This window comes from Bolinopsis microptera, chromosome 5 (genome assembly GCF_026151205.1).
Source record: "Bolinopsis microptera isolate Bmic1 chromosome 5, MBARI_Bmic_1.0, whole genome shotgun sequence".
Classification (NCBI taxonomy): domain Eukaryota; kingdom Metazoa; phylum Ctenophora; class Tentaculata; order Lobata; family Bolinopsidae; genus Bolinopsis; species Bolinopsis microptera.
In genome coordinates, this window is record NC_087076.1 from 2,407,857 (window position 1) to 2,429,160 (window position 21,304).

Here is a 21,304-nt window from a genome sequence, read left to right on the forward strand (position 1 = left end):
ATCTGAGAAGCTACAGTTCTAATTCTTTCAGGACAAACGTAATTCGAATGGCCAAACACAATTCAATAACATTTAGCTTGATCCGACTATCCAAACTATCAAATAAATGTGAAAATGAACATCCATTTGAAAAAAATGAACGCGAATATTTTTCGAGTTGACAATTCCTCGAACCAGTGGTGGTACTAAGTCATACCAGAAGGAAGTGTTTCAATTGGGCACTCAGTGACTGAGCTATTAAGGCCAACGTTTGCACACTGACTTTTGGCCCACCCTGTATGTCATATAATCATGTTTTTATCCCCCTCAGTTGTTGGCGAACATTCTAGTGTACATATGTAGCAATCTCTGCGGACTTTACCACCATCATCTAAGTGAGATTGCGCACAGACGTACTTTCCTAGAAACTAGGGGTTTCATCAAAAATCAGCTGGAACTCAGCCAACAGAAAGACCAACAGGTGCTGAACGTTTATCTTGATTAATCATATTTTACACTACAGCTTCTTTAATATAACAGCTGTTGGGCAAAGTGACAGGAGAGTCTTGTTTAATTCATCAGAAAATCTTCGTTTAATAAATTGTTCAAGTTACATACCTGGTACATACCAGTACATATCAGTACATACCAGTATCAAATAATAATCTTGTGGGCAAGTTGTTCATTATATAACGTCACTTGTCTTTATTGTAATAATAATGTGCCAGCTATTTTAGTGGCAATTAATGATTCATGGAACAATACTTAATGGCAAATTTTCAAAGAAAGGGCGATTATTACTGGAATTACTGGAATTACTGGAATGTAACACTGGTACTCGTCCAGGAGTCGTTGCTGAACTCTGTATTACCTGGTTACATAGCAGAAGAGATGCTGAAAGACATCCTGAAGGGTAATGGTATGAGACAACAACCCATGAACCTCCAGTTTCACAAGATTTACATCAAGAAACACGATGAAGTCAGGTATTTCACCTATACTAGCATTGCTGAGTAGTATGAGATATTGCCGGGAATTGGAAATTAAGGATTATTTTCCTCCCCAATTATTTGTTTCTTGCTTTAAATGTCAGCCGTTCTTATATTATTATATTATAGTGGTTCACGAATTAAGAAATTAATTAAAAATTAACGCATATCAAGAATATGACTACTTCACTGCTACAATCACGTGTCTAAATTTCAGTATTCTGTTTGCGGACATAGTGGGTTTCACCAAGATGGCTTCAGGTTGCACTGCTCAGGAGCTTGTTAAAATACTGAACACTCTTTTTGGACGATTTGATGATCTAGCTAAGGTAATTTTGTCCCAAAAACTTTTCATAGTTTATTTAACTCCTAAAATGATTTAACGTCTTAGTTTTTATAATCATATGGGAAGTGGGCAACATCGTTAATTCTTTAAAGTTCAGTAGAAACGACCTATTTAGATAAAACTGAGACTGATATATTTGTGGTCTGTTGGTAACCCAGCATATTAACCTGCAGAAGAATAAGTGTATGAGGATTAAGATACTGGGCGACTGTTACTACTGTGTATGTGGTGTTCCCAACCCCTCTCCTGATCACGCCATATGCTCTGTTCTCATGGCCTTCGATATGATCACTTGCATCAAGTTAGTCATTATAGTGTTCTTATTTAACACGGTCACTTACCTCTATAATAATGATTGTTCAGGTTAGTTGGTAATGCTTATGAGAATTAATTTGATTTTCTAATATCCAATGATTGCAAACCGTCCTGTGACAGAGAGGTACGAGACAACACACGAGTAGAGGTGAACATGAGAGTGGGAATTAATACTGGGGGAGTGTTGGGTGGGGTACTGGGTCACAGAAAGTGGCAGTTTGATGTTTGGAGCGACAGTGTTACTATTGCTAACCATATGGAGAGCGGTGGGCTATCTGGGTCAGTTTACTTACTTTCTCATCCTTGCTTATTTTATTTTATTGATATTAATAAATGTGATTTCTTGAAGGCGGGGAGCTCACTTTCTCCTTATTATAAGTTTTCACCATTGTAATGTGTAGAAATTAAGAACATGAAAGAAACTCGTTTGTCAATCCCTAATCACTATCCAGTATCCAATGACGGTGATTAGAAAGTTAATTAAATCTCCTCCTCCCTTAGTCGAGTACACATCTCGGCGTCTACTCGAGCATGTCTGCCCTCTGATATCCAGTGTGAGCCGGGGCACGGCGAGGACAGAGACAAGTACCTGAAAGAAAAACAGGTCACTACATACCTGGTCCTTAACCCTGAATCTTGTGCTGAGCAGGCCGCCGTAAGTTATCATTAGCTGCATTTTAAACATATTTTTATTAGTAATTTATTGTCAAGGTTACCAAAACACGCTCAGTAAATAAAATACTTTGGTTTTTTATTCTAAAATGATATGAATATCACACAACTTAATCAACATGGGTCAGTCAATAAAATCTAAACTAAATACTAAATACTTAAAATACTTGAGTGGTGATACTTGGTCATGTGAAGGTCCATGTAGACGTTATTCCCGTTGTCTGGAGGTAGAGCAGTATGTGCTGCTAAAAGGTGGAGCAATATTTACTTTTAGTGACTTAATTTTTTAGATAATATGAGTTTATAGAATTTACATTTAAATTTATAGTGGTGAGAATTATATGGTGGTTATCGCATAGTTACTGGACCATTAAGGTGTTTCTAACACAGTATCGTATTAAAATTGTAGGCTTTATTCTAAATTGGCTAATTGGCTTGAGTGTAGGCTCTTTATTAGCGGTGCATTCTACAGAATTTCTGCTCCAATCGTTCTACCTCCAATAAACAGCTATATATTATGTAGCTTATAAAGTATAAACAACTGTCAGCTGTAAACATTTTAACATTAACATCAAAATGTATAGATATATTTAATGTGCCCCTGATTGGTTAAGCTTGTCTAATGTTTTGAAATAAACTACATTTACGTTTGCTTACTCTGGCTGGATATATTGGGCTGAATTCAAGTTGTAAAGAAGTTGGTTCCGGTATATTAATGTATACATTTATTGGCCAGAGCATTGTATTCATTATTCAAGGATATGTCCAAATTCGTTGTATAAAACATAATGTATCTCTTAACAATGTATTAAATCACTGCAGCAAGGCGATATCTCTAACAATTAGTATTACTCTGTGTTTCATTTTGATATAACTACGATGGGTAACATTTCTCCTATGATCTAAAGCTTAAATTATCATACAGTCTACCGTGAGTAAAACTCACTGCAAGTATTTTGAGTCAATTAATCGCCAATCAATGAAATCAAAGTTAAGCTCCTTGCAAAAACTATGTAACTGTCAAACACCATCACAGCCAAGTTGTTAAATATATCCGATACCGATACTCTACAGCTTCAGCATCTTACATGCCTCTTAGTCTAACAGACTATCAGACCGGGTAGGATGATTGTTATTTTATTCCAACAATTTCTAATAATTATCCGAGCCTTAGAATTTTTTGAATCTATGAATTAGATTTGATTAAATGTTCACTATCAATTCATATAATGTCTGATGGTTTTAATGACGTGATTTATCGATCAATCTTTCTTGCCATATTGGATATTCATTTGACAGCTTCAAAGGAGATATCTTGGCTGTGAACCATATTGTTTGTCGAGAAAGTGACACAAAAAATGTGTTAATTGTTTCCTAAACTAGGACAAGGAAATGTTCACGTAAAAATGCTAAGTTTTAAACTGAAATTAGATTTTAATCTTGGTGGGGAGATAAAGCGATCAGCTTCCAGAATCGACAATTATTGATAAATCAAATTCCAGAAACTCTGTCACTTGTCAAAATAAATATAGTTCACCTCCCCGCCAGAATCCAGTTTAGTTAATTCTGCAATTAACAATTTGGTTGAGACATCCCGGCATAGTATGCCGGGCATACTTTATAGCAATGTTTTGATCTGTTATCAGATGACAGCATAGAGTCCGAAACATGATCTTTCAAGAATTCAGAATACAACAAAACATATTATCATATAATATCATGACGCAGTGAAACTATCGGACTACGATGTATATTGACTCGGTTACATCGTTTCCTGTTACCTTCTCGGCTCCCTGTTAATCGTTTTAAAAAGACGAGCTTTGTTCAAATTTAAAGTTTTAAAATATACATTATTTATTTATTTGCAATTTGGATTGACTAAAGAATCACTGAGAAAGTATTTGACAATGTCCCCTTAGAAAGTACTATCAAAACAGCTGCCAATTACTATGATGTTGAACCAATCACCAGTCCCTAACTGTATTATAATCACACAGCGTGCAAATATGTCATAAAAAGAGGGAATAACAAAATATGGATTCGCTCACTGTTTTGTATTCATTATAAAGTTCATCGTTTGAGGTTTCTGAATTTGGAGAATTCTTTGGAGCACAGGAAGTAAAGCAGGAAGTAGAGCTCGTTTCATCAAAAGAGTTCACTTCCGCGCCGTTAGCATACTTATATTAAAAAGCAGTTGATGGGGGAAGTAATCATTTTAAAGCAGTTATTTTTCTTTATGGTGATTTGCATTCCAGGATCTTTCTAGACAGAAAGTGAGAAAGAGTTAAAGACAAAATTAACCAATAATTACTAATAAGAGTATATAATAAAAAATCGAATCATTATTGAGATACCTTTCGTGCTAAAATAATATTGTTTGCGAAAGAGTTATTAAAATTACAGTGTAATAAATAAAATCTATTGTCTATAATATGCATCGAAAATAAAAACATAACCCAAAAAGGGTATATTCAAGCAAATATTTAAGCCTGACCTTATATGGTAAAAGATAACGTTATGAACTTTCGATCTAATTAGCAAAAACACACTGCTCATGCTATACATTATGTCACTCTTCCAATACCTTTGAAAGCTTCAATAAGAACTTATTTAAGAAATAATTGAGGCAGTTCAATAAATCAATCCTAAAAGATGTCCAGCTATAACAATATTAGTGATATAGTTGTGATATAATTGTGATGCTCCAGAATAGTCATTCACAGTGTACTTGTCCAACCAGTCCTCATCCCATGTTTTGAGGTATTTCCTGAGTGCCTCCTCCTTAGTGCCTGGCTGGACACACACCTCAGCTCCACAACCATAGTTGCAGAAGTTGGTGGTATTCGTCTGTGTCTCGTCACACTTCCCTAGTGCAGGTCCTTGACAGGCTAGAGTGTAGGGGACGTAGGGTCGGGTGTGGTAGTGATAAACCACCTCGTCTGAGTCATCACTAACCGGACCAAAGTGACCACCACACTCGTCCACAACAGGTGCCTTGCCTCCAACATCCTGGAATGTGTAAATACCAAACCCGTCCAGTGCCCAGCCGGTTAAACGGCCGTGTTTGTGGGGGGTTGCACCCCTGGAGATCCCTTTGTGATCCTCTGTGAAGGCATTCAGACAGTCCGGTGCCTTGTGGAAGTGATAGATTGGAGTGGAACCAGGTGGTGCCCCATCTGGCATGTTGCTCATGTCCAACTGACTAAGCGGTGGAGTAACGTGCCCACCACAGATTAACTGGAACTTTGCTTCGTCGATACTGATGCCCCCAAAAGTGGCAGATCCTCTGATACCGATGCCATTAGTAGCCACGCCCAGTACAGCTCCATCTGACTTAGCTGCTCCAACAGTTTCAGCATCATACATGTCTCTTGGTCTATCAGAGCGGGTAGGGTTGCCTTTCAGAGGTATTTTGTACCAAGCTTCACTAGGGACCCACACATCACCATAATCTGTAGAGCCTGGCCCGTTATCACCTCCACACTTGAAGATGTCCTCTGGGAAATAGCATCGCTCCAATTCTATTTCCTCTGGGGTGCAGTACCCGTTTCCTAGTCCCAAAGGACAGTAGGGGTTGTAGTAGAAATCAGGGACAGAATTCGAGTGAATGTACCTGCAGAATCAGTATTCAGTGATGATTAAGTAATTGATAACAGATGATCAAATGATCCAAAAATTTTGAAATACAGGAAATTTTTTCCACAATTAACGTGCAGTTGTTACAGAGAAAGAGAATTTTATCCAAACTACCTGAATTCTTTATCTGTATCCATCTCCATGCAACTCCCCCAGTTGTTTGTCTTCCCAGCCTCAGTCCAAGTAACAGTCATACATTCAGCCGCTAAATCAGGGAACTCTGTCTTGTCTAAAGCTCTCTTTTGTCTGTTAAGTGGGGTGATGTTAGCGTATTCATTACACATATGGGGTGTGTCCCGTACAGCATGGTGGCAACGCTGGAAATGAATCTCTTCCACTGAGGAGCGCGCGTGTCTCCCCCCATACACTGGAACTAGCAGTACCACCTGGGAAAAGTGCCAGGAGGTGACCGGGATTGGCAATTTTGAGCTATCCCGGTCCCGGTCCTGGTCCCGGTCAACCGGGTCAAGTCACATTTTTCATCCCGGTCGCGGTCCCGGTCAAATGCTGATTTATGATCCCGGTCCCGGTTAATTCAGGATTCTTGGTCCCGGTCCCAGTCCCGGTCAATCACTCAAATTTGCCGGGATTTTGACCGGGATCTTTTACATAATTTCATTCACTGTGATTTTAAGTTTTTACTTTCATTCATTGTGAATTTCATCTTTAAACAACCTCTGAGCCAAATAAAACAATGTTTAAAATTAATATCGTTACATAACTCATAAGTGCAAACTAACATCAAGTTTTCAACTCGGGCTACGCCCAATTGTAAATTGGAATTGGAGAATGAAACTGTTGAATAATTTGAGGGATTATTGATTGAGGAATGAGGAATGAGGGTGAACTTGAGTAATCAGTACATGAACATTATTGGTGTAGTACATTAGGCCCATGCCCCATATTGACGGGTATTTTCTAGTTTTTCTAATTTAATATTCTAGTTATTACTTATTCAAATTGTTCAATTATAATGTAAATGAAAGTTGCAGCTTTCAATATGAGAATACCAGTTTTGGTCCCGGTCATCCCGGTCATCCCGGTCAAATCCCGGTCATCCCGGTCAAATCCCGGTCATCCCGGTCATCCCGGTAAAATTGGATTGTTGGTCCCGGTCCCGTTCCCAGTAAGATAGAAATCCCAGAAATTATTGGTCCCGGTCCCAGTCCCGGTCACGGTAAATTGATAATCTCAGTCCCGGTCCCGGTCCCGGTCAAGTCACATTTTGTATCCCGGTCCCGGTCCCGGTCCTGGTCCCGGTCAGGCCTAAAATCATGTCCCGGTCGCCTCCTGAAAAGTGCAATATCGATAATATGATAAATGAGACTATTTGCACGTAAGGAGTATGGTGGATGTGAGGAACCACATTTGCTAAAATTCAATTCTCCGCAGCCTACATCCTAATCCGGAAGGAGTGTGATATCATGTAAATTTATCCAAAACAATATTGCATTTCTTGAGAGTATACCTAACATCTAGAAGTAAACATCCGTATATTTACCAGATACAATGAAATCATCGTCAAGACTCCACCCAATCTTCAAATCTGCGTTTCCAAACTTATCGAATGTTTTGTTGGTTTATTTTAAATTAATTTTATTCTCTATAATGTAAGATTCTAAAGGTAAATAATAAAGAACAAACAATCTATTTTGCCTAAAGCTATCGATTAGTCAGCATTGTATTTCGGACGAAAATGAAACTGAAAATGGTAAAAGAGCTGAGTACACTGTCCTGATTTTCAACACTAAGAGGTAATTGCGGGGGGGGGGGGGGGGGGGGGGCAATCCCGTCATTTGTCTACTAAAGATCCCCCAATTTAACTTAATCGTGGTAATTGCACGAGGTATTGGAAGATGGACACGCAGTTCCAAATAAATGTCGGTAAACCTATAAGTCCATAATGCAATCTGATGCCGGAAAAGAGTGCATGTTTACCGTCTCAGAAAGTTTCTCAGAAATGTGTCTCCTTTTAAAAAGCTGGCAACAAACCCACGACTACGACTATCATGATAAACTATGAAACCCGCTGAGTTACAATACATGATTATTGCAGATGTAGTATAGATATAACACGGTTTTAGAGTATAATTGTAAATGTAACATCCAGCCTTGTGCCTACCTTCTCGTCAGGGTAGGGTACAATCTGTACATACTAAGTTTAAGGAGCAGTAAGTTTTCATAATGCAGAGTCCTGGACTCCAGGGTAAGATTATACTCCGTCATCTTACCCAGAGTTTCGTTACACTTCTTTAAATATGTTTCGACATTCTTCTAAATCTAATAGAATTATGGTTATATGGTTATAGGATGACATTTTTACGATGGAGCGAAGGTTGCCATGACTCAAATCACGTGATATTAAAGGTTTTATGTATTTCGACATTCTTCTTAATTACATTCTTAACCCAATTAAAGGTACTGTCTGGATTAATGATAAGATTGTATTAATATATTTCTAAGTTCTAAAATTCCAAGAAATAAAAAGTCTGGCGATAGGATTGGAAACAAAATGGAGTCCATAAATCCTACGAATAACGCTATTAAATTAAAACTATTAGCTCTAAAAACCTATAGGAATCGAGGTAAATGAAAATTATAGTTTTTGAAACTGACTAAACATAACTACCAATATAAAGTAACGAGTCCTTGTAATCTCTTAGATATGTTTATTGTTTATTTATATCAACTTTTTTAATTGTGGTATATTTTGAAACCGCGTTAGGTTACAAATCATAAGGTCAATTAAAGTCAAATATGATCTGTCTTATCAACTATCAAGTAAGGTTGTATATCCCCGTACCGTACAACGTACATATGTAAATTGTAACCACGTACATGATACACACATAAACTTATCGCTAAACACAGTTAAAGTGGTGATAAGATAGCAAAATTAAGCATGCAATTAGTGCTGAACCGAACTGCTCGTTCACCGAAGAACGGGGACACAGCTAGTGATAGACTTTTTTTCTAGATCAATAAATAAAAATCAATTTTAATCATAGATTATAAGATCAGGTAATCACACATCCCAAATTGTGCATAGCACAGCCTGTTATTCCTAATATGGGCATAATTTAAGTATCAGTTGGTGGGAAAGGTTACTCATTTTAGCAGAATTCAGCTAAATCAGGATTATTGGTATTAACGTTGTTGTGCTGTAGATACCATGTCGACACTTTAAATGGCAAACTCAGAGTTACTGTAAAACCCAAAACAGGACAACTTTTACCTTTCCACTACTCTAACTGTAAAGCCTAATCCTAATACAATGCACTATTGGTCTACAAGTACATTAATTGCATCTTAAACCTCTTAATCAAAGCACACCCAAATTATTCCATATTAGGCCTGGGTGGGGCAGTTTGTGTAAAATTATTGTAAAAATTAAGTATTTGCTGCTATTTAATTATTTCTTTACTTTTTGCTTCACGTTCTCAACAAGTCTCATCTCTAAATATTAATATATCTTGGCAGATCGATACAGCACTGAAACTTGTAAATTTAATATAACTGTCAAGTGTATTAGTATCGATCATGTGTACAAGCAGATATTTGAATGCACTCAATTTCGACCCCCAAGTGGTGTCAAAATCACGAAATAAATAATTATTGTAGTCTCTAAGAGGAAAACAACTATAAAGCTGTTGAGATGGGCGTTATTCCGATTAAAGGTATAAGTTTAAGATAATCAACCGGAAATGATTGCGGAGTGAGCGAAATCAGTCCTCAACTGAAGACACGCTAGAAGGACTCTCAAATTAAAATAGGAGACTATCTAATTGGTATAAGCAAATCATATACTCTCATATAAATCAAGAGGCTTGCATATAATGAACATATTGACACGGGTGCAGAGTTGAGTCTGTACGGAAACTAGTAGTTTCAGATCCTTGTTTAACTTGCCGTACAGCAAGGTCATCCACTACTTTAGCCCGGCGAGGCACATAACTCCCTCTACAACTCCATATCAAATGTTTCATATATACTAGCCAAGTTCACAAGATATATCCTTGTGTTTGAGAAGAGCTCGTTAGAACTGCTTCCTTTCCCTTCAGTATCCCACAGTCTCTGATATATTCGCCTTTCAAAATCTACTACAGATTTTTTTCTCAACTCCAAGATCAGAAACCTGGACACTGACAAAGGCTCAAGAGAAAAGTTTAGACGGGACATACACAAAGATGCTGCGTATGGTGCTGGGTATCTCATGGAAGGACAAGGTCAGCAATATTACTTTGTATGGTAGCCTACCAAGGCTGTCAAACAAGTTAAGAAGCAGGAGATTAAAAATGGCTGGACACTGCATCAAACATCCTGAGCTACTTGTCAGTGATTTAGTCTTATGGGAACCTATGCATGGTAGAGCACAGCAAGACCGACCAAGACTAAGCTACTTGTGTATGTTACTGAAGGAAGTTGGGACAAACTCTAAAGAGGAACTGCGAACCCTGATGCGGGACAGGGATATATGGAGGGGCCGGGGTTATCTGGCGTAGATCGGACTTAGTTCCGACATAGTAGTAGTAGTAGTACATATGTTTAGTAACCACATGATTAGTAACCACATGATTAGTAACCACATGATTAGTAACCACATTTTGTCGTACTAAGGAAAGAAAGTTCAGTCAGATAGTTATGCAATAATGCACGAATATCAGAAGACTAGTGACGTCAATAATGTGACCTTGTTAAATGGAAGGTTCATCTCTATAGATATCTAACAGTGGGTTTTCATTTAATCGATATTTTCCATGGAAAGCTGAGCCTTCAAGCAAGAAAGCTCACAAGCCAAAAAATGCAGACTCTGACTCCAAATTTAAATGAGGGAACCAAGTTGATCAATGAGCAGTTCGGCAAAATAAAGACAACTCATGATTAATTAAATATGCCATAAATGAAATATTAATCTAGCGGTGCTATTATTAATATTTATTTGGTGCATATTAGCTGCTAGGCAGTAAAAATATTCTGTTATCGCATCACTTATTACTGTATTTCCTAAATTAACCTAAACCTTCAGGCTCTACAAAAATACCGGAAGCAGATAGTTGAAGAGGAAGAGAAAGAGGAAGTAGAGGAAGAGGTTGAGGAAGTGAACGGGAACTTGAACAATTCCGAACAACATGAACAGAACAACAAGGGTCACACCAACGGGGCTCTTGTTAAAGGGAATAAGACCATGTTCACCAGTAAAGAAGTTCTCACTAATGGGTTAGAAGTTATTTCAAGCCATCATTATTTTTTAATTGTTGTCACGCTATCAAACCGGAAAGGTTGTCTTTGATAGGTAAGATAACTAATGATTATGAACCGCTCCAATTTTAAAATCCGTTGATCTGATAATTTAAGCCGTTAGTTTATAAACTTACTTCATGAGAATAATTTGCGTTAATCATGTTTGAGTTCTGCATAACTCTTGTTATTATTAAACAATTCTCAAACCGGTTTATGATTATACCTTATGGGTCCTATGTTTGCCATACTTGTCTCAAGTTAAAATTCCTTGAAAAAGAATAGCAGAATACCTGAAAAACTTTGGACCGACCAAATTTGTAGCAGTTATTGTTAGGGTTATATGTAAAATAAACTTGCCATATTGTCGCTTTAATCAAGAGTTTAAATTCCCAATTAGTCAGACTGAGCAGGTTGAGCTGTAGTAATACACAGTACTGAGGTGTTAAAACATTTTCATTACTATCTTCAGTAACATCCTCAAATTATTTGTTATATAGTAGTGTTGAAAGTATTAAAATTGTCGCTTTAATATATTATGTACATATTGCATATTATATATTTATATTATTGGGCAGATGAAGTAAACTCTAAGAGTCACCTTTAGTTTTTATGACGAACTAAAGTGACATCATTGAATAATAATTAATGAACTTATTTTAAGTAACAATTAATCAATTGATAAGAATTACATAATAATAACTAAAATACCAGGAACAGCGGCTCAACCGACCCTGAGGATGAGATGACAGTACACCAATACGTTGGGAAGTGGGAGAGTGTGACCCCCTTTGCAGCTAACCAGAGCACAACTAAAACCAATGATAAGAATACTGCTGGTCAGACAGGCATGGTCATGTTGCAGGTACAACATAGTTTCTTGGATACGAGTTGCTTGACTTGTTTTTTCTTGAAGTCAAATTGGTGATAAACTAGAATCTCATATTATACGAGTCAAGGGATTTAACTATAGCTATGGTTAGAGGATCAGTCTTCTGATTGGTGCTTGCTTACCTTGTTATGATTGGTCTGTTCTCCAGGTTGGACTGTTTCCTATGCACGCCAGTATAGCAGGACGGAAGGGTCGGAACCAGGTAATCAACCACCAGCAGAACCTGGACCAAGAAGTAAACGAACACATGAGAAAACAAGTAGAGGACGGTAGAAGGAAGAGGAAGTGGGAGAAATCAGAACATATCCACCGACTTACTCTTAGGTAGCGGCATTATTAGAGTGTTGCGAAATATTTAGGGTTTTTTGCGATTTAAATAAATGTGAATTTAACTTCAGGGAAAGTTAGAAAGTAACTCAAAATATTGTGCCATTTCAACCCGGGACCATCTTTGCCAGATTCAAAAAAGAAGAAATGGAGACAGATTTCCAGCGACTTCCCGACAACATGTTCAAATACTACCTAGCTTGTGCATTTCTCGTCTTCCTATTTATTGGCTTTATCCAGCTAGCCATTCTCCCGATCAACCTATACACTGCTGTCGTCTTCATTGTAACTCTAGTCGTACTGTCTGTCACAGTTATAGTCGCTATGGCAACACCAAAGTTCTGCGAATGTTTGAAGCAGTTTAGTAGCATTATAACTGAGAACCACCGAATAAGGATCGCACTAGCAGTCTCAACAACTCTCCTCGTCTATTTCGTCGCTTTTATTCAAATCGTTAGTTTTTTCTAATCATTTTGTTATGATTTTTGACATGTTTCAATTTTCTTATGTACTTGTAAAAAGTAAAGGACTGTTTCGCATCAGTTAATGACAAATCTGAACACCTGTTTTACTGAAATGTGCTAAAATGTCGATGTCTAAAATACCAAAACTATTTAAACATAGCAGAAACTGAATTCAATAATTCTCAGGCTGGATGTAAACCGTGTGACAAAACAGCCTCGAACAGTAAAGAGGCAGATCCTTGTAGAGACCCCTCACAATATTGTATCTATCCCATGGTAATTGTTTGATCATTTTCATTAGTCTGTCTTTAAATTCCTGTAATTTCATTTATCTTGAGAAATATCTATGAAATTCTTAAATCAGGTTCGCAGTTGTCATCGTTTCTCTCCTATCTATTATTGAAGTAAAAAATAAACAGAATATTTTCAGTATTTCTACATCAGTGGAATGTTGGCAATGCTGTGCAGCGCAGTATTCTTAAAGCTGGACTACATTATAAAGGCGGTGCTGATGGTGGTGGCTGTTCTTTCCTATAATCTTACTATGCATTATCCAAGAGTAGAAATCTTCGACTCTTACGACAAAACAATTATGTCGGAAAATGTATCCTACATGGTCACTGAGTAAGTCAAAATCAAGCACCTTTCAATTTCCTTAGTTTAATAAAAAATTCTTTGAAATTTTAAATGGTTGTTAGCAGAATGATACTTTATGTCATTTTATTTTCAGTGAAAAGTTTAACGAGGATATAAAGTACATGCTACTGTTGAAGGAGTATGGAACAGTGTATCTTATAATGCTTGGGATTGCATTTATTATCTTAGGTGAGTTACTTATACTGGTGTCGTTAGTTGGGTTCTAGGAATTTATACTTTCATTAATATAAAACTTCTTGTATTTGATGCGTACATATTTAATAGTGATGTTCCCGTAGCATTATATCATAAGATGCATAAATGCTGGCCACTAATCTGGCGACTAATAAATAAATTCAGAAGTGAGACATGATGTGGAGGTATTAAAACGTCCCTGGGGTCTTTTCTGAGACCCCGGGGAGGCTCTCTTGCGTTTGTGTGACTAATAAATAGATATTACTACGCTCTATAACTTAAACTTAATTAAAACTGACCAAGGCTCACTGAGTAAATAGTTTTCGAGAGTTAGCAATAACCCCACTATGAGTGCTTATACACATCACTAGAAATAAAGTGAGATATCAAGCTTACCACCCTGACGATTTTATAAACTATTCATTAATTAGGCACTGCATAGCAGTTCATTTCAGAGATTACAGGATGCTGGAACTATAACTTGTTAGCCTCTTATCGCGCAAGATCAATCAGCTCCCGACCAACAATTTCATATTACACCTCTGAATGAGGATGTAACTTTGCTTAATTGTAAAAGTGAGATAACGTCATGTTTGATTTGAACCTTTGATTTACTTCTAGGTCACGAAGTTGAAAGAACAGATCGAACTGACTTTCTACAAAGAAGCCATGCAGCTCAGAAAAAAGATCAAATGGAGGACTTCAAAACGAACAATGGAATTCTTTTAAGAAATTTGCTACCTGGACACGTTGCTGAACACTTTATGGGTAGTCATAAAATTGTAAGTGGTCGACTTGGTGTGAACAAATAGTAATTTAAAAGTAAACAGATCGTAATCGGAACGTGAACCGACCTCTTGGTTGTGTAATTTCAGTAATGTCGTTTTTGGAAGGCGCAATGCAACAGTTATTATCATGCTCGCGCAAAGAGGCGCGCATTTCAAAATATATTCCTGCGCGTATGTCCTTTTTGTGATAGGGAATGAAGACCTGTTTATCGTTTGTCAAAAACCCATCGATCACATAAGAAGTTTCATTAATCAATAATTCTGCATAGAAAACAATAATTCACCGGTGGGATAGAAAGTGTAGTCTAATCAGGAACCAGCAATCTCTTCACGTGACCATCCTATCGCAAATAGCATCCAAGTTTTGGCTCCCATACATGAAGATAAGGTCCTTTTAATATTAATTTACGCCATGAATGACACTTCACATTTCAGGGTTATTACTATGACGACTACTCAAGTGTTGGTGTAATGTTCGCCTCTATTCCTAACTTTTTCGCCGAGTTTTACGCTGAAAATGACGTAAATAACAATGGTCTAGAGTGCATGAGGGTCTTAAATGAAATAATAGCAGATTTTGATGACCTCTTAGAGAAACCCAGATTTAATTGCAGTAAGTATTTTTTCTCTAAATTTTATGATACCCGTACTAATCATTTCTGCAAGATATTTTTCATTGCCGTATGGTTGACATTGCTTCCAATAAATATGAAACTATCTAATTAATCTTACAGTTGAGAAGATTAAAACTATCGGAGCTACCTACATGGTAGCCGCTGGTCTCACTCCTAAAGCAGTCTATGACGGAACTGATACGGATCTCGACGTGTATTTGTGTCACACATGCGAGTTTGCCTTCGCAATGCAGGACTGCATCAAGAGAATCAACAAGCACTCCTTTAATAATTTCCAATTAAGAATAGGTATGTTGATAAGTCATAATTAACGATTATTTAAAGATTGCTTGAGTGTTTTTCCGTGGCCAAAATTTAAAAGATCTGATCCTTATGCTTATCCCATCGGCTCTGTCGGCTCAAACGGTGCCATATCTTGCTTATTGACAAATGTTTTAACTTTCTGAATTAAATTTGTAAATTCAACAATCTTTGAAAATTTGTTGGTGGGTGAATTATGATTTACTGATATCACATTCATCTATTGATTACAAGTTGGTTTATTTTCTCTTGCTGCTACTAGGTATTAATCATGGGTCACTGGTGGCTGGGGTGATCGGGGCCACGAAGCCGCAGTACGATATTTGGGGAAATACTGTTAATGTTTCTTCTCGTATGGAGAGCACGGGCAAAGTCGGCAAAGTTCAGGTAAGAATTAGTTTTTAAAAGTCACGGTTTAGGAATTTAGGAATTTGGAATGCAGAGAGGCTAAAACAGCTGTTTAAATGTGTTCTCAGAATCATAATTATCAGTCTTTTTTCTTATTACTAATCGCTATTTTTGCAGATTACAGAGGAGAGTTGCTTGTTACTTGAGCCATACGGGTTCAGATTCGAGGAACCTCATTTTGTAGAAGTTAAGGGGAAAGGGACAATGAAGGCCCGATTTTTAATTGACAGAAAAATTGTATCTACTTGATCTATTTTTTTCAGATATTTTAGTGTATTTTCGTTATTTGTATATTTAAATAAGTTATGACTGAGTTACATTTGCGGTTAATTTGATTTCATTTATTGTAAAATACAATATCAATCATTCAGATTTCAGCTCGATTCACATTAGGAGGGATTTCTACTTTCAATAACGATTTAAGCTAATTTTGACCCTTAAATTACCTTTCTAATAACTTTGATGATTTTTATGATGAAATATTGTTTTGACTTAAATTCCCCATGATATTCTTGTTTAAACTTCAAGTTCTTGTATCAGTTGAGGGTTTTATTATTGACCAATAGTAGGGCAGTAAAGCATGATTTCATTCAATTATTTCAATTCAAACAATTTTTAATTCATTTAAAAAATATTATTACGATTAATTCAATGCTTTCAATATTTGTAATTTAAATTTTGGTTTAAGAGCCACCACCAGAGTAAAAGTATTTTTTAAACAAATTATGCGATTCACAAAACAGATTGCGAGGAAAACATCAAACATGAGGTTTTTTATTGGAGCCATGAATCGAATAAGTAGTCAGAAGTATTGCAAATTTGACTGAAATTCCTCCAGAATTTGAAATGTCAGAAGAAGGCTAATGACTCGTTTAGTCGTATTCAAAAATTGTTGCAATCTAAGATTTCCCCTAAATTTTGTATTAAATATTATAGGCAACTGATATGATTTTACCGAGCCGCAATCTTCCAATTAGAATTCTTAAATTTTTGTCTGTTCTCGATCAGAACCCCAAATACAACCATTCATATTTTCTACAAATTCATGCGAAAAAGTATATGAAAAAAGTTATGGAAGAGGGACAGAATAAGCGATTATGAAAATTGCGAAAATTTGCAGTGAAATGTACAATGTACTAATGTGCACCTCTATTGTATATGGTGGCTTTGTTTGGTTTTAATAGTGCAGCAACTTACCTAAGAACGTCACATATTTATTTTTTATTTGAAATAATGTGTGTATTTGTACAACAGTAAAGATATGATCATTGTAAGTACGAAACAATATTCATTTTTTGTTTAAACAGATGAAACCAAGACTTTTCACTTGTCCTATTGTGCTAACGAATTTGTTTAATTAGAAATCGACAGAGTAGTCTCTTATATTGAGAACTCATTTTTACATAATATGAAACGTTTTGTAAATTCAATTCAAATCCATGACAAATGTAAAACCGACAAAAAATATAATTGATCAATTTAAAAAAGTATACTCTGTTAACTTTAAGCAGAATAAACGGTTTACAATCTGAATTCTTTCAAATAGAAAAGGGTATTGCTGTGAGTGTGAATACTGAACAATATATAACAAGGTTAATATCTGCTATCCCTGGTTTCAGCTGCTGTTTTACTTTCAACTGACAATGTTCAGAAAACGTAACTACGGAGCGGGTAGTTCATCATCTACTTTTAAGGATCTCAGTACTCACATCTGAGCAGCTAGGAGATTTGAACATTGTCATAGTCTATTATTATACTAGTAGCTTCACTGTCGCCCTCAGTCCCAGATTGTCCCTCCTGGTCTTGTTTCTCTTCTAACTCCTTCCTCTTATCCCTCTTCTTTTCGTCCGCCTCTTCCAGTACTATATCTTCATCTGCCTCCTCTGTATTTCCTGCTTCTTCCATCGCTTTTCGTTTTGCTTCTTCCTCTGCGGCTATTCGTTCTGCTTCTTTTTCTTCCCATGTTTTCTTTCTGAACAGGAGTTTTAGATGAATGTAAAATTCTTTTTCGTCGCTAGCCATCTTTTCGAGTTCTGCCTTTTCTTCTTCGGTAAGATCTGGTCCAAAGAAAATTTCTTTGTATTCTTGGAGGGGCACAAATATTTCTTTGTTCAATCTTTTTTCTAGACCATCAGTTTTTATGATTATTCTGATTCCAGTCTGGTCCTCGATTTTACCGAGAAGGCTCCTTGTGTCTTCTTCCTCCTCTCCGTCCTCTACCTCCCCATCTTCTTCTTGAGTGGCATTCAAAGTGTCTTCTTCTGAATCTTTGTCCTCAAACACGTCACTCGCATCCTCTCCTGTCTCTTCAGCTTTCGCGGCTTCTTCTTTTGCTTTTGCCTCTTCTTCTGCTTTAGCTTCTTCTTCAGCCTTAGCCTCTTCTGCCTCCCTCGCCTTTTCTTCTTGTGCTTTTATCAATTGTTTCTGAAAATATATTGTGCTGATCCTATATTTATTATTTATGTTATAACTATTAACTATAATATATATATATATATAGGATATATATATATAAGGATTGTTTATATAATATAACGAAGGTGCAGTTTATATCTCCCGCGAAAGCACATGACACTCCCCAAATTGCGCGCATTGTAGTAACTTCATGAATCAATCTTTGGCAATCTATTAAGAATCAATGTATGCACTTATATAAAATTTATATAAGTGCATACATTGATTCTTAATAGATTGCCAAAGATTGATGATAATAAATCACTTGGGAGTTGGGATACTTTTGAAAGATAATGACAAGCTAAAAAAACCGTATTCTCCGTAAAAACTAAAAGTACAATAGCATTAGCGTGAGTAGCTTTTGTTGAGGTGCCTCAAAAGGGTCAAAAGTGATTTTGGACGATTCCCCGTCCAATTTTGGTCGAAACCCATCAACTTAGTGCAAAATAAAACAAGTTATAGAACTATTTCATACGTGTCAAATTGGATGTGTTTTCGCTTACCTGGGGACCCCAGGCTATTATGTTCATAAACATAATAGAGATTAGGCGGAATGACAGGCTGAGCGCGGCCCAGTAAGTTTTCGCGGGATAAGAAGAAGCTATTTAAAGTGTCTTACGCGGAGGGAAAGTAGATCTAAATTCTAAAATGACCAAAATTAAAATTGGTTTACGTAATGTGTGAACGATCCCTATTGAGTATTTAGCATCATACATGTGGCGATATCAAATACTTCCTTTATAATGTTGTACGAATCGCTAAAATTGTGTATGTGGCAATCTTACATGCAATAGAACTGCCAGAAATTGTAGAATTGGATCATAATTTTATAAAGGGAGTCCCACTCTCTTACCTCTTCAAGACGTTTCAAGCGTTTCTTGTTTAACTTCTGTGCTTTTGTAATGGCCTGAAGACGAAGTATTTAAATATCAAGTTTTTTTTCAAGCATGTAAGCATCATTACTTTACTGATTTAAAACTCAGAAACTTTACTACAAAACTCATCGGGAAAATTTATCGAAAATCAATTAAGATTCTTCGTTATCGCTTTGTCAAACCTTAATAATTCTTTTAAGTCTTTTCTTTTTGACTGCTGGTTTTTCTAGATTTACAGGCGTCTCTAGCAGGGTCTGTGAATGGAAGTCTTCATTATCTATTTGGTAGTCTTCGTTTATAAGTTGGGGGTCTTCGTGAATTGATGGTTCGGGGACCTAATCATGAAAAAGGAAAATTTCATGTCGAAGAAATTTCTTACATTTAAAAAGTTTCATGGTTAGAAGATGCGATTTAAACATAAAGTGATTACATTTAAATAAGAAGATTATTTTCTCTGATATTACCATAAATCAACTTTTTAATGTATGACTATGAGTAATTACTTTAAAAATTTAAATAATATGGAATGAGTAGAACTTTAGTATTTTTAATGACTGAAAGCATTAGTACGAAAAACGATTAGCGGCTTGCAAGTAATTTGGTGAGCTTAACGTTTGTTACGTCTGCATTTTATTTTTAAGTTGTTTAGTTGTTGTTATTGTAGCCGTGTCATTACAGGTTGTCATTGTAATCCTTGGGCAGCTGCTACTCATTAAACTCATACAGTCAACAAGTTAATGCAGTCTATTGTTGCTAATTAGTTACAGCTTGCAGTAAATTATAGTTGTGATTGAGCGTAGCTTAGCCTTATCGGACTTTAATTTAACGGACATTAAAATGAACGTTGGGGCCTCCAGCTACCAATTAATGTCCGTTCAAATAAAGTCCGATAAGATACGTATTAAAGAATGGGTTATACCAAGTCTGGCTTGATCTCGATTTCATCCTCATCTTCAATATCTAGGTTTGGTGGTGTGTAGTGAGAAAAGTCCAATCTGAACTGTAATTCCACGACGTTATCATCGTTAACCACCACTATCAGCCTCTTGGTTCTTTCCTCCTTCGTTCCCTCATCTGCAAAGAAATTGCATGAAATATTTTTGTAGAAGATTGCAGGTTGCACCTTAAACCTATCAAGTATCACCATTTATTATTGGTCAGATAATTTTAACAGGATAATTCAGATATTGATACCTACTTCCAATCAGAGAATCTTTAAATTCTTTGAGAGTGAGCCTTGTTTTTATAACCATTTGCTTCCAATCATCTTCATCTTCCACTTCCACTCCCACCTTTCGCAAAACATTTCTCATCGAGTCCTCAAAGTTTGACCCACTTTCTTCTTCTTCTTCACATTCCTCTTCTACCCCATCTTCGAGCACTTCTTCACATTCGTCTACATTTTCCTCAAAGTCTTCCTCGTCAGATTTCCGCCCGAATAAACTGAACCCTCCCTTTTTAGAAGTTTCTGGATCGTTTTCTGCGTATTCTTCTTCATCTGGTATGGGTGGTGGGGATTTTTTCCTGAAGAGACTAAATCCTCCTTTTTTTGCTGGGTCGGGTGATTTTGCTTTTGCTCTAAACAAATTGAATCCACTACGTTTAGGTTTTAGATCTTCATCTGGTAATGGCTCATTTACTTCTACTCTGTCAACCTCTTTAACAGCCTCTTTTGGGTCGTCTTTTTGTGCAAACCAACTTTCGGACATAGTTCAGGTAATAATATCGTCTTTAAACCAATGAAAACTCACAGATTTAAGCAGAATGTGCAAAAAGGCAAATAACTATAGCACACATAAATTTCATTTTAGCAAAGAACATTGATTTGCTGACATATTGCCTTAAGTTTACAGCATGCCACTGACTCTACAGCTTTAAATGAGCAAATCCTGTTTAATCGTATGTCCGCATAGTTTGTAACATCATATTCACATTCAAAGTTCATCATCTTAAAGTTGGTGACATGTAAGCATCGGTGCTGCAAGCACCGAATAATAAGACAACTTATGAATATTAGTGTCCTGCAACATTTTTAGGACCTTTACTGATAGTTGAAATTCGACATATGACGTCATCTAGCGTCATCTAGCGTCATCTAGCGTGAAATATCGCCAGATGATGATAGATGACGCTAGATGACGCTAGATGACGCCAA

At 36.5% G+C, this 21,304-nt stretch overlaps 3 protein-coding genes across 5 annotated transcripts in view; 1 reads left to right on the forward strand and 2 right to left on the reverse strand.

The window, feature by feature from the left end:
• Nucleotides 1–17,133, forward strand: part of LOC134814644 (adenylate cyclase type 5-like) — a 42,215-nt gene extending 25,082 nt beyond the window's left edge. For all 3 annotated transcript variants that reach the window (XM_063822801.1, XM_063822803.1, XM_063822802.1), the window contains exons 4-21: nucleotides 311–460; nucleotides 826–965; nucleotides 1,186–1,297; nucleotides 1,488–1,615; nucleotides 1,750–1,908; nucleotides 2,131–2,284; nucleotides 10,964–11,154; nucleotides 11,890–12,040; nucleotides 12,216–12,391; nucleotides 12,526–12,847; nucleotides 13,045–13,134; nucleotides 13,289–13,482; nucleotides 13,589–13,683; nucleotides 14,311–14,471; nucleotides 14,913–15,090; nucleotides 15,212–15,400; nucleotides 15,675–15,799; nucleotides 15,938–17,133. In XM_063822801.1, the coding sequence (XP_063678871.1) occupies nucleotides 311–460; nucleotides 826–965; nucleotides 1,186–1,297; nucleotides 1,488–1,615; nucleotides 1,750–1,908; nucleotides 2,131–2,284; nucleotides 10,964–11,154; nucleotides 11,890–12,040; nucleotides 12,216–12,391; nucleotides 12,526–12,847; nucleotides 13,045–13,134; nucleotides 13,289–13,482; nucleotides 13,589–13,683; nucleotides 14,311–14,471; nucleotides 14,913–15,090; nucleotides 15,212–15,400; nucleotides 15,675–15,799; nucleotides 15,938–16,069 (2,847 nt within the window). In that variant the 3' untranslated portion in view covers nucleotides 16,070–17,133. The remainder of the gene's footprint in view (nucleotides 1–310; nucleotides 461–825; nucleotides 966–1,185; nucleotides 1,298–1,487; nucleotides 1,616–1,749; nucleotides 1,909–2,130; nucleotides 2,285–10,963; nucleotides 11,155–11,889; nucleotides 12,041–12,215; nucleotides 12,392–12,525; nucleotides 12,848–13,044; nucleotides 13,135–13,288; nucleotides 13,483–13,588; nucleotides 13,684–14,310; nucleotides 14,472–14,912; nucleotides 15,091–15,211; nucleotides 15,401–15,674; nucleotides 15,800–15,937) is intronic.
• On the reverse strand, nucleotides 4,589–7,498 carry LOC134814645 (uncharacterized). The gene is made up of 3 exons (XM_063822804.1): nucleotides 7,439–7,498; nucleotides 6,052–6,323; nucleotides 4,589–5,914 (listed from the first exon to the last, which is right to left on the reverse strand). Exons 1-3 carry the CDS (start codon nucleotides 7,454–7,456, stop codon nucleotides 4,933–4,935), a joined length of 1,272 nt encoding a protein of 423 aa, XP_063678874.1. The 5' UTR covers nucleotides 7,457–7,498; the 3' UTR covers nucleotides 4,589–4,932.
• Nucleotides 17,134–17,539: 406 nt separating the features above from the next.
• LOC134814835 (caldesmon-like) lies at nucleotides 17,540–20,858 on the reverse strand. The gene is made up of 4 exons (XM_063823126.1): nucleotides 20,348–20,858; nucleotides 20,069–20,223; nucleotides 19,128–19,181; nucleotides 17,540–18,244 (listed from the first exon to the last, which is right to left on the reverse strand). The coding sequence occupies exons 1-4, from the start codon at nucleotides 20,856–20,858 to the stop codon at nucleotides 17,540–17,542; spliced, it is 1,425 nt and encodes a 474-aa protein (XP_063679196.1).
• Nucleotides 20,859–21,304: the final 446 nt, after the last annotated feature.